We start from the raw sequence: 14,090 nt of genomic DNA on the forward strand, positions 1-14,090 counted from the left end.
CACAATACAAATCTGAAAGTGTACTTTTAACAAAGATAATTCTTGTTTATAAGATAGCTTAATATAAATGTACAGCCTCACTCTGGATTTCTTGCACACACAAAATTCCTACTGCCTTTGATGGGAGACATGTAGGATCAGGCCCGTAATGGCTAAACAGATGAAATTAAAATAAAAAGTTATGTGATGAGAGAGACATTTCAGTCTATGGGGTCTCAAACATCAATTATATCTCAGTGGGCTTTGGAATTTATTCTTTGGCATCAGCTAAACTGGTGATTTTGGGGGGCTTTTGATAGAAGGAGAGCTTAAGCTTGATATAGTTTCCAAGATCTTGTGAAGGGTGGGCGGGGCCACATATTACTGTTTACTGGGGGCTGCACACAATCTCAAGCCAGCCTTATCTGTTATTGCCTTTATTGTGTCCGTTACTGTGTTTTCTCTTTTATGTTTATATGCCCACGCATATAGATAGAGAGAGACTGATGCTTATATAATTTCTTCCCAGAGTTTCTGCCAGTCATGATGTGAATTTGCATAAAAACTATGAATTGCCTTCCAAGAATACTATGGTCTATACAGTCTGAGTGTTACAGTTTGTTTATGTAGTGCAGTGGTTCTCAAACTTTTGTACTGGTGACCCTTTTCACATAGCAAGCCTCTGAGTGCGACCCTTCTTATAAATTAAAAACACTTTTTTATATATTTAACACCATTATAAATGCTGGATGCAAAGCAGGGTTTGGGGTGGAGGCTGACAGCTTGTGACCCCCCCATGTAATAACCTTGTAACCCTCTCAGGGGTCCTGACCCCCAGTTTGAGAACTCCTGATATAGTGACTGGTAACTTTACTCCCCTAGCTTTTTTTCACTGGATGAAACTTTGAAATGTTAGGAACATACAGCGATTTTTAGAATTTTGAGTTTGTTTGACATTATTTACAGAAAGCAGCAGAGAGGAGCACTGAAAATATCTAGTGTAATAAGGCAGCTGTCCATCCTGGTTATATCCAGTAAGAACTTATAAGTCATAAGTTTATTCTTTAGCACCGTTTAAGTTTAGGTTTTACTTTTGTGATTCATAGCTGGAGAAAGTAGACACACACATACACTTTTTTTTTTAGTAGAGTACTGAGATTTCACATTCATTTAATGTACGTTTCTGTCTATTCAGAAGTTCTGCATCATACAAGTTAACTTCATATTAACATGCTACAAAAGTCACAGTTTTGATGCAAGCAGATCCACATTATACTGCAGCTGAAAGAGCGATATATATGTTTTTGCTTTAGGGAATGTCTTTACAAATATTGTACTGGATATGGTTTAAAAATTATAGAATTTAATAAAAAAGAAAGTAAGGAAAAATTTAAATGGCGTAATGATATTTAGACATTCTCCAGAGTATAACAAAAATCAATGAAAGATTCTTGCATTTTACTTATTTTTATATTTACTTACTATTACCTAAAATAATAGCAGCTGAAAGTTTTATTTAAATGGTGTTAAAAATCCTTTATTTCAGTGATGAGATTATAAGAATATTTTTGCCCTCATTGTTACTTTTTAAAGTTAAGGAAAAGCATTTAAGAAGCTACCTGTTTGAATCCTAAGGTTGAAATACAGCATTGATTCCCTTGAACATACATTCTTTCAATCAATATGAACTGCTGGCAGAAGAAACATTCAGCATGAAAACTGTTTATACTATGCCTTTAAAGGGCTTTGTGAGAACTATTTTATTTTACTTTTTTTTAATGTCGCTACTTGTAAGTCTGAAAGACTTTTAGTAAGTGGCAAGGAGCTATTGTAGTGAACTCTGTCCTCCCTTAGGGCAATTTTTTATCCAACCCAGGCCATTAGCAGAGGTAAATCAATGTAACCAGCTCACACACACTGACAGCTTGTGTGGTTCCCACTCCCTCACTCCTCCCCCTATATCATGGTATATTTTTATGCTCCCTGGGGAAATTCAATTAACAGTGTCAGTCTCCTCCTCTCAGTCAATGACTGACACCATCAAGATTCTTTTCACCACCCACTGACATGCAAGATGTGTCCGCTGATTTCTTGACTCACAAGTTAACAAGAGAATTACAACCTACTTCTATAAATGACTATATATGATCTGTGTCATAAACACACTGACAGCTACCAAAATCAATCTTTCATGACCTTATTGATTAGGACACTCAGAAATAATGAGACTTCACTGGTGGCAGGGTAATGCCTGGAAAAAGAAAAAAAAATGAGACCTTGCCTATTAACTCCACCAAATGTATCTTTTCTTTCTCCTTTCCCCACTGTAGAGCCTACTAGCAACAAAATGTTATACAGAGTTGATAATCAATGTTTAATTGTACTTCATGTGTCTTTTTTAAAGAACACTTTCAGGAAACTCCTGAAGATGAAAGGTTGTATGTAATAACATAATTACTGGTTATTCTTATGCAAGAACATCCGAAGGCCGCATAGTACTAAGCACCTGACAAACACACAGAAGTATCATGGAATCTTTCATACTCATAAGACAATGATTAGACTACTACAGTCTGAAAGGAAGTGACAGTAAATGGATTTTTCTTATGATAAAAATTTGAAACTGAGAACATGGCATAAATTGTTTCAAGAAAACTACTAAACTAGTTAAACAGCTCAGAGTAAACAGTAAAATACTAGGAGGAAGGGTTGATTTAAAAATGTTTGTGTATCACAGTCAATCTTCACTATTTAGATAAACATGACCCTAATAAGAAGATACAATATAATTTTTACTCTGTGTTGATTATACTGGGCAGCAGCTGGCCTGCAGTCTGCATGGTGTACAGCAAAGTGAGACAGTTTTTTTTCTCTATGACTACAGATGTGAAACAGAAAGAAAACTGCCTCTCACAAGTGATATTTTCTAAGGATTGGTTGGAGAGCATATACAGTGTATTCTATTGCTGGAAGATCTCTTGAACAATATTGTCCCCAGAGGGAGTAGAAAACTGTGTAATAGGACATAGGATTCTGTGGAAGAGAATTTATGCTTATTACTTTATTTTGATTTAAACAATATAAAAAAAGCCTATGGTTCTAGACACCATGCCATCAATTAATAGAACAATAAAAACTGTCCATAACAATGAAAACAGAAAAGCCTCCCCCCCCCAATACATAATATTAGTCAGCAAAAAACCACATTGCATATCAAAATCTCCCCATCTCTTAGATTCCTCCACAAAATCCCCCCACCACACACCTTCAATCTTCCCCTAAAGGCCTATTCAAAGAGACGAGCTTTGAAGCATGTCCTGAAAAGTCAACACATTTGTGCTGTTTCAGAGCAGGTTCGGGACTGAATTCTGAAGTCAAGGGGCACTTTTGGTGAATGTTCTGCCACAGCCTCCTTCAAAATAGGTTCCAGTTCAAGGGCTTCTGGTGATCTTATATATATCACTATTGCACAGGAAGAGATACAATCTCTCTGGCAGGCAGGATTCAGGCTAATTTAAAAATCAACTTTAACGCCTTAACTCCTACTGTGAAAAACCCATTCTTCTGAGGGGAAAACCCCCAACAAACTTTTGAAGATTTTTTTCATTTTTAGAACTTCTATATCTGACATAATCACATAAGAACATAATTTAAAATTTTTCAATTATAAACAGTAGACTCTAATTTCAATCTGTGAAAGAACACCATTCTAAAAAGTTAAAAGTGAAATGATGTGAAATATTAAGGTTCTTGCTGGGCCTACTAAGAAACAACAATAAAGTTACAGAACTTCCTTGGCATTAGAGAGGAAGGGGAGCATGAGGAGCTATTACTGACTGGAGAACGGGGTAGTAGATAGTAGATAAAATCAAATATCAGTGGATATTGAAGAGATTGGGGAGTGGATGAATGGATACTGAAGTAAGTGGAGTGTAAACTGGGAGGGGGCTTGGTTTCTTAGAATGTAGCTATTTCTGAAAGGTAGCAGGATAACTGATAAGATTTTATATAAAGTTGGTTTGCTCATCTTATTTTTCCAGTTTTTAGTTATGCACAGGGTTGAATTCACTAGGGGCAGGTCAACACTAAAAGCGCTACATCGGCGTAGCTGCGCCTCTGTAGCATGTCTGGTGAAGATGCTCTAAGCCGACAGGAGAGTGCTCTTCCATCAGCATAATTACTCCATCTCCGCGAGAAGTGGAAGCTATGTTGGCGGGACAGCATCTCCCATTGACATAGCGCCGATGTGGACAGCGCTTAGGTCACTGTAATTTGTGTTGCTCACGGGGGTGACTTTTTCACACTCCTGAGTGATGCAAGTTAGATTGACTTAGGCGGTAATGTAGATTGGCCTTAAGTGGCTGTTTCTTATTGTAACTGTAGTAAATGTAAAATCAGCTGATAAATATAATACAGTCAGGTGATGATTCTGCAAGTAGGACACATTCAGAGGCATCATCCTCACGGATATGCAATTGTGATGATAATTTAAGTCCCTAAATAATTTATGGACTTTCAGTATCTCTTTAACATCACCTCCATTCTGGAGTAGTGAAAGTTTAAACATTCTTTTGCACCCATTATCTGGTTCATAGTTGGTTGCCTAAAAAAAAGAAAAGGAGGATTATTGCCCTCACTTGTCAATAACACTCAGAACTCTCAGGAAAATTGCTTCTCTATGTTTGCATCCAACTACTGTAAGTATATTGAAATTTGCAATGAATACAAGAAGTACTTTGATCAAAACAGAGCACACATTTTACAAAACAATGAATTCTACAGAGATACTAAAATCGCAAACACAACTGAAGGAGGTTTCACAGGAATTTGACAGATTATAGGCAGATTATACTATTATTACAGTGTCAGCGGAAATCTGGCTTGATCTAATTAACTAAGTACTGAAACACACAAGGATAAAATAAAAAAATTATTAGGAAAAGCTACAGAACCTTTTCATCACTTGGTCAACATGAGTGAGCCCCCGCCCCCCAAAATGAATTGTTGAGCCAAAACAGGAGATTGTAGTTGATAAAAATCTTGAGTTTCTTCCTTCTGCTTTTGAATTTAAAATTGAAGATCCAGATATTTATCCCAAATCTAAGTTTGTGAAAGAGGCTGTACAATAGTTTGTTGCATCAAAATGTGGAAATTGTGGAATAAAGTGACAGAGGACACTTGAATTTAGGATTTTATCAATTTTTAAATACTGCATCATTCTGGCATGTTTTCAGCATGTTCAGATTGGTTTGTACCTAACTATGCAATATGCTTGGTGCAGAAACAACAAATACATTGGTAAACATCTACAGGTATCAAAAGACAGATATAAAAGAGTGGTAGGGCATAACTAGCTATAGACTGAAGAATCAATTGTTGTGTTTTTTAAATTTTATTTACAAAAATGCAAGCTTTTCATTTTGGACAATGTATGTGTGATCTTTTGTGTTTCAGGAATACATATGCTTAGAAAGTAAATCACATAGTATGTTTTCTGTATTTTTTTACATAGAGCTTTTGTGGGTTTTCCCTGGGGAATGAAAAAAGTGGTAAAAATCACAAAAGCCTGTGAGGAAGCCAATAGGCAGCAAGTGCAGATAGCCGAGCACTGGTATTGTATGCTCATGGTGAGATGATCCACTAGCAAGCGGGTCTCTGCAATCTACACTAGCTTCATGTAGAGCACATTACAGTAGTCCAGTCTAGAAGTGGCATGAATAATGGTAGCAAGGTCTGCATCTATGAGGAAATGCTGCTACTTCATCAAATGTAAAAGTTGTTTTGACGCTACCAAATGCACAATCCCCCTCCAAGTCTTACACACACAAACACCAAGTTCATTGTACAAACCCTGCTTATTTGGGGTGAAGGGCGCAAATGTTATTCATATATGCACAACTGCAACTTATCAAGCAGACAAGGTATTTCATAATAAAAAATCATAAAAAATCATAAGAAAAATCTGCCTCAGTAAATGCCATTACTCTGATATGCTGCTGCCAATATAGCCACAGGAAGAAAAGTGCTATTTTCACTGCATTTATATTATTGATAGATTTTCCTTTGTTTTCACACTGCCATAATGATTCTCCTCATGCACTAACCTAAACTGGTTGGCTTGGTACTGTTTATGAATGCAAAAGAAGTGGAGGCTATAAAATTCAAAATAGCTATCAACATGGAGGGCAATTATGGCCAATTGTGGTGGTTGTGGCTTTTGCATAAGTGGACAAAACAGAACCGCATCCATCAACTTTTTCACAAAGGCCACTGAACAGCATTCTGATAGTTACTACTGACATGGAGCCCAGTTTCAACCAGTGCCTGACTGCTGAAAGGCTCCATATGTCATCCGATCCACTGAGGCAGCAAGTATCCTGCAATCTGGTATATTTGTATAATTTTAAAGGATTGTTTTAATAATAAGATACACAGGAGCTGGCATATTGCCATCAGGCTCTGCACTACAGCAAAAACATACAGCTGGCGGCTAGTTCCACACTCAGGAAAAATCAGTATCACGATGACGCTGCTGGATGTGCACTCTCTCCAATTCCAGCAATAGCAGAGAGAGAGCTGCTGCCAGAGAACAGCAGAATCAATATTTTAAAAACACCACGCATTTACAGAAATGGAATTAGTCATTAGCTTTTGGAATTCACTTCTTTGACATCTGAAGTTACTACCGCTGGTAGGGTAGCTGAGATCCCAAGTGTCCCAACAATTTTTTAAAATTTATTATGTAAGGTCTAAATCTCAACACCACTCATTTCTTCTCATGGATTTTTAAATGCATCACTTCCCAGCTATTCTTAACTAGTAGGGCTATGCATAATACTCTCACATATAGGGTTCAGTAAATCTGATTGGAATAAATTCAGAAGTGTTTGGATGGAACACAGAACTTAGTTTTGCACAAAAGGAAATATTTTCTTAAGATATAGGGTATAAAACTTTCCATTTTCTCCCTAGTTAAAAGTTTTTAAATCTTACCTTTTCTGCAGTTAAAAAATATAAAGCAAAATGAAAACTGTTCCTTTCTCTAAACAGCTAAGGTAAAAATATATCTAAAGACTGAATTAATAATAATAATATTCACCCGAGGACAGAAGAGAATAATAAAGAGTTAGAGTATAATTTGTAGATGACAAATCATATTAACAGCAATCGTTGCCTGGATTCTCCCAACCCTCAGATTATTATACCGCAGTTCCACGTCCACCACACACACGCACACGTCTGGATGATTACATCTGAAAGAAGATATGCAAGCTGTGGGGAAGTGAGCTGGGTTTTTTTGTACCATGATTATTTGTTTGTGCTATTAGAACAATGATGGGCTCACAAATATTTCAGTGATGCTGACATACTTACACTGGAAATCACTTTTTATTTTAAGTAGTTTAAAGACCATGTTTTAAGAATAAGAATTATGGAACCCGCAGAAATGTTCTACTCTGTACAGATCCCATTAATGATTCTCAAAGGTTTTCTTAATATCTTTATGCTGTATGTTATGTGTATATGGCTGTATTCTACAAAACATACAAGCTCCTTCTGAACAAAATATTGTAAATTCCATAGCCTATTTTTATATTACATTTTCTTTGTACTCTTCAAAATATTACCATTTGTTTTCACTGTCAGGCTCGGTGATGCAAATGGTTAACAGACAATTTATTATGATTGTATTTATTAGAACTGTACTTGTACGTCATACAAAATAATTCAGCTTTTAAGATAATATTCTAGGAGAAATGTCTTAGGACATATATATATCACTTGGTATTTCTTTAAATAGGAGTATGTATGATCATTGTCTCTTCACTGTAACACCACTTTGTTAATATTTTCTTTGGGATGTGTGCTTGGCAGATTCTCACTATAAACTTTGCCATTTGGGGCTAGTGACTACATGATCTGCTCTGAGCCTCTGCAGCAGCCCAGGAAGGGTCCGTCACTGTCCTGGTTTCCCTGTTTCCTTTAGGGAGGAAGCAAACTGTCTTGGCTTATACTATGCTGCCGACTGGAGAGAGAGGGAGCAGAATCAAAGTTCCATCTACTCTTCCCATCACTGGCTATCTTAGTGGGGAGCCACCTAGTGTGCCAGCTTTTGTGAATCCCATTCTTAGGCGCCTATCTCCCTCCATTCACTGTACATGGAGTCTGAGTGCCTAACTCAAGCTTTGTGAGTCCCACTGACTTTCTAGGCACCTGTGAGGGTTCACGCCCCTCGTTGCAGGGCAACACGGCCTAGTGGCCAGAGTCCATAGGATTGCCCCTGGTTACAGGGTAGCACGGCCTAGTGGCCAGAGTCCATAGAATTGCCCCTAACAGCGCCACAGGACCCTGCCACGGGCTCAGCGGGGGGGCGGGGGGATGTCCTACCGAAACACGCTGAGGCTTACCGGGGTTAGGTCAACTGTAGAGCCCCTCTACTGGTTTTATACCAGCCAGGGGAGCTCTCTGCACTGTGGATATTATATGGGGCATTTCCATCCATTTAAGGAACTTTTACACTGCCAGAATTGTGTAAAGCGGACAATGTAAATAAGAATCATGCCCATTGGCTTCAATGGGTTTGCAGAAGGTGTTAAGACAAAATTTGGCTCACGTAAGTGCCATTACTTATGCTGTAGAATGGTGACTTACATTGCAATGTGCCACATATAGCATGCAGTAAAACACAAGGGAAACATAAAAGGCTTGCCAGCGGAACACCTCACCCCTCCCCAAAAAAACAACCCAACATATCAGGTCTGAGACTTCACTGCTTTGCACGTTTATTTACACCTGTGCAAAGTGCTGATTTGACAGTATTTTACTCTGCACTCATTTTGCAGAGGTGTAAAGGACTACACACGATGCAAGGGAGAGGAGAACTAGCCCATGTTCTCCAAGTGCCTGATCCAAATCCCACTGATATCAATGGAAAGACACTTATTGACTTCAGTGTATTTTGGATAGGCTCTAAAAGAAGATATAGGCAAATTATTTAACTGGAATGTACTATTTCAACCAGTGAAAATTTTCACTTCAAGTACAAAGGGAAAAAAAAAAGGCAAACTAAAGAGAACTCTTCAAACTTCAGTTCTTTCTAACATTTCTAATAAGAAATGGGATACTTCCTTCTGAGCTTGCGAGTATCAGTAGCAATATAAACTATACTTCAATTTCACTTTGACAGCAATAATAACATTAATGTTTTTTTCCTTTTTGCTGAAAACCATCAGTACTGTTTACCCAAGCAGTCTGTTCCTGAGCTCTGTGAGCCACTATACTTGGTAATATAGGCAGCATGATGTCATTTTAACCTTCTAACATGATGGGAAAGGAAACACAAATGGCAACCATTCCTATGGCGATGTAATCATTGCATTAATTGCTTCTCAAAAATGGGCAAGAGGGAGGAAAATGAGAGAGGCTTAAAAGATACTACCGGTAACTACTCTAAACTGAATGTTGTGAGTTTGAGAATTGCTGTGCTAAAAAAGTAAAAACACAAGTCCACCAGTGAATCTGAAAGCTTATTGTGAACGTAGCATGGTCATTTGAAATATATACAGATTAAGGGAACAAAAGAGTCACAAGGCTGGATTTTCTCATTTATTTGGCAATGTAAATAAGCCAGAGAGCTGCTGAATTTTCCTACCTAAGGATTCTCCTGATGTAAATGAATGCAAGCTGGTGCAGCTGTGGGGGGCAGAGCGAGAGCACAAAAGGGAGCAATAGCCTGCAAACAGTAGAATTCAAATACCTCAAACAGCACCACAGCCAAGGGTGCTCTACCCTATGCTGGGGTTATAACCAGTGCAGAACTGGCCTCACAATCGAAGAGTCGTGGCTGGCTATTCAGCCCCCTCAGTTGCATTCAGAGGACAACAAGTATATCTAGGAATTTAGGCCACAGTCTTTCCTTAGTCTATATTTGTGACTGCCAATCCATAATTGTCATGGTTGGTATGCACAAGCACTGAGTGGAGGACTTCTATAGGACTTAAATATTGTTATTTGAGCATTTGTGGAATCTGATTGAACTTGAAGCGAAGGAGTATTTGCCACAATTTAATATAACATACTATTACACTTTGTGACCTGGGTCACAGAAAATTTTGTTTCTCTAACTTCCATCAACTTACACATTTTGGCAGATATGTAGTTACTTATTCAGGTTCATAAGACTTGCAGCTGGCTCCCTACTTAAATCTGGCAGTATTCTAAAATATCAGGAAAAGCAACTGGAAAAAATCCATGTCAAATCCATCTGTTTAAACTTCGTTTACTTGTGGTAACAGCATACACATGTCTAAAGTTACTGATAAACCACAGAAAGCTTATGTAATCCTGTTGCTATCCAAAACTAAAAACAATATTCATCTTCATCTAATTACCAGAGAAAATCACTGTACATATGAATCACGTGTGCAGGGGTGGTCTTTAATTTATCTGTTAAAAAAGGGCGGGGACTTTCACAAAAGTAAGAAAAGGGAAGAAATGTACTCCCCGTATCTCAGGTTTTATTGGAAAAATCTGTTTAAACAGTAAAAAAAAATCAAAAAAAATCAAATTATAGTTTTCTATAAAGTCATGTTTCGTTTGTTGTAACTTCTTTTACAGTAAAAAGTTTTTTTTTTTTTTTTTATGAAGAGCATCTGGTCAGTATCAGATGCATCCGGGGAAGGAGCTGGGATCTCCAGAATGGTCAATTATGTAACAACTAGGTTATATGGAAAGTTTCTTCCTAACCCCCTGAAGTAGGAACGTTTATAACCCCTATATTCATGTACATACATGTTGAATGCTTTCTTGATTCCAACTAAGCTGTGCATTCCATAAGTTAATTATGTAATAAATAATACCTCTTTTTCCAGAATACGAGAAATCTCTCCTAAAGTCCTGTCCAGAGCAGAAACCTTGTTGTTTGCCAATGAACTGCTATCCTGTACTTGGAACTGCTTTAGAAGATCTTTTGCTAATCGCTGCAACCTTCAACATTAAACAAAAGACAAAAATGAGTTAAAAGAGAAAAAAAGTTACATTCAAGTAAAATTTCAAAGATACCTACTGAAACTTAATGAACCTCAATTTGACTAAAACAATTAAGAAAAATCTACATACAAGTATTACTACTCATATTGCAGTAGCATCCAAAATGTGCACCACAGAGGAAGACGACAGCCCCAGCCTAGAAAGAATACACTCTAAAAAGGACAAGGAGATGAAGAAAGGGGGAAATGATGCCACATTCAAGTAAAGAGATTAGGACAATCATAAGCACTTATTAGTCACCTGTTTGTTTGCTGCTGCTGCTGTCTTTTTTAAGTTAATCACAGTTAATTCCCTGCATCCTTCCTCCACAATTCAACCAATTTGTCTTTCCCAGCTTCAGTTCCAGTATTCTTTTGCCTCCTCCTCCCAGCTTTCAATTATCTCTCTCCACACAGATGAGCAATTCACTCAGGAGAAGAGTAAAGGACATAAAACAGGAGATAATTTAACTAGTTTCTTAAGAAGTGGGTTTTTAGGGGAGACTGAAATGAAGAGAGTGCAGTGGCTTTACAGACCAGTTCAGGAATGGCATTCCATTCATTAGAGGTAAAAAAGAAAGTGTGGTGGTAGCTGTGGCATACAGAGATGAGGTTGGATGGAGCTGGTTTCATTGGTGGAGCAGCATGAATGTGGGAGGATGACATAAGAACCAAGTAGGGATAAGTAAGGAAGGAAGTTATGCAGGACCTTGAAATTGATCGCAAGGAGTCTGAACATCATGAGTGCGGGAAGGGAGAGCCAGGAAGCATTCACAGTGGGGGTGGCATGGGTAGAATGACAGGAAAGGGAAGATGATCTTAACTAGTACCAGAAGGTTGAAAAGGGAATCAGCATGTCTGTAGAATCTATATTTGTATCATTTGTAGTTAATGATTTAAAAAAAATTCTAAATGGGGTCAAGGCCTAAGCAGGGAGAGCTCCTGCTTAATCAGTGGAAGGTGGTATTTTTTCTTTTTTTTCCACTGAAAAACAGTTAAGTAAATAAATCTATAAAAAGACTTCATACGACTCTGAATCTGGAGAGTTACAATGCCCAATAAAAGTAAAAATAAAAATGATCATCAGGATTTCCTTGAGCCTAGGACTTGTTAGCATCTGGTTAGCTGGACCCGCTGACATTTAGCCAGAGGATTTTTCTGGGAAAGGAATGCTAACAGTAGGTTAAGTCCAAACAAGATATTCTCTGCACTGCCATGCCCTCTGTGAAATATAAAATTGAAAGAATTTCTTCTGTACTTACTAAACTAGGAGCAAAGATGGAAAAAAGAAGAAAAAGGGTAGGATTTGGGACTGCAAATCTCATTAATTAAATACTGTGACTGAACAACACAAGCAGGATACAAAATTAGTGAAAGGCAGAATGGCTGCAGCCCATACTTAGAAAACCAAATAAGATCTACAAAGGTAAGAAGTCTAAGCAGTTTTAGCGGAAGGTGATTCAGACCTACTTTATCTTCTGGAAAATCTGCAAGATTTCTGAATCTAAATAAAGATCTATTTGAAAATAACTACTGCATTCCCATGAGGAAAGCCCATAAAACTTCATTAAAAAGAGAAAAGCATCATAATCACAACTCTGTCTGATCTGAGAGAGCAAGATGGAATTCTGCTTGCTGCAGGCAGTATAAAAAGAGCAGAAATCAAATCAGAGTAAGATCTGAGGTCTGCCATGCAGGCCAAAAGAAGGGACTTTGATGCTCTTAGAGAATTTGGTGGATAAAGATGACAAGGCTAATTTTTCTATATGGCAAATCTTAAAGCCTCTTTCGATGAGGAAGTGTGTGTGTGTGTGTGTTTTATCTACATCTACATGTGGATCAGACATCAGTGTCCAGCGTATTTAACATTACCTAAGACACTGCTCAATGCAAGGACAAGGATTAGAGGGAAGGAGAAAAAAGTCTTATTGAATAATTATAATTAAAGCTAAGATTTTGTCATGGATATTTTTAGTAAAAGTCAGAGACAGGTCATGAGCAATAAAGAAAAATTCATGGAAGCTTGTGACCTGTCCTGGACTTTTACTAAAAATATCTGTGACAAAATGGGGAGGTCAGCTGTGGGGTCCCCATACCGCTTGCGGTAGCTTGGAGTGCCTGCGGAGGGGGGCACCTGCCATCTCTGTTGACAAGTTCCCTTGCTTCCTTCCTGAGTTGGAAAGACCATTTTGTGTGCACCTGGCAATACAAAGATTTTCACACCATTATATTGTTATATATCAGTGTGAGTCTGAATAAATGCTTTAATTAAACATTAATAAATTGGAGTACTAAGAAACTAGAACGTTATCTATCGCTGGAGCAGATTTGCTCATTACTCAGTTATTTTCCCTCCAGCCAAATAAGATGGGCGCTGACTCATACTAATTTGTTTCATCTGGAATGATCTTTATTTACTGGAAATGCTGGTCAGTTTTAATGTTATATTGCATGTTTGACAGTAGGGATTTTTCTTCTCTTTTTGGATTATGTCAAAGTCAAAGTGACTTTGACCTTTTTATAAAGACTGCACAAAAAAGGTGCGGCTATTATTAACAACAACAATTTCTAAGTTAAATGTATAGTCTGAATAATGTTTATTGTATTTTTGGATGCCCATCCAATCTGTGCACTGGAACAGACTTATTTCCTCAATTTTTAAAAATTCATAAGTTGCGGATATTATAGTATCTGTCTCTCTGAAAGATGGATTGTGGAAGGGTATATAATGGAAGAGTTAAGATTGTTTTTGGAATATGCAATATGATATTTTACATATATACAGTTAAATTAAGAGACTGTATAAACTGTGAGTGTAATTACTTATCTACCTTAACTCTTTTTCTTCTATACTTTTAAATGACCGTAATGTTCCTTTACTTACACACACACGAGAAATCTTATCTTAAAAGTTAAATTAACAGATAAAAAGAAAGTTCCTTGATTTTTGAAAACACTAGATCAAAGAGTCTCCAGCTCCACCCCCATCTTTCCTGCAATGTGGAGTTTAGGAGTTCTGCAGGGTCCCTGATTCTCCTTATCTCACACTGACCTGCAAAAAGTACCCTCCAAAGCATGTGGGTC

General features: G+C 37.5%; 1 protein-coding gene across 5 annotated transcripts in view; it reads right to left on the reverse strand.

Annotated features, from left to right (window-relative positions):
- SCAPER (S-phase cyclin A associated protein in the ER) overlaps positions 1-14,090 on the reverse strand; it is a 354,496-nt gene that overhangs the window by 153,028 nt on the left and 187,378 nt on the right. For all 5 annotated transcript variants that reach the window (XM_039490831.1, XM_039490828.1, XM_039490827.1 and 2 more), the window contains exon 23: positions 10,839-10,965. In XM_039490831.1, coding sequence (XP_039346765.1) covers positions 10,839-10,965 — 127 coding nt within the window. The remainder of the gene's footprint in view (positions 1-10,838; positions 10,966-14,090) is intronic.

This window comes from Mauremys reevesii, linkage group 10 (genome assembly GCF_016161935.1).
Source record: "Mauremys reevesii isolate NIE-2019 linkage group 10, ASM1616193v1, whole genome shotgun sequence".
In the NCBI taxonomy this organism is placed as follows: domain Eukaryota; kingdom Metazoa; phylum Chordata; order Testudines; family Geoemydidae; genus Mauremys; species Mauremys reevesii.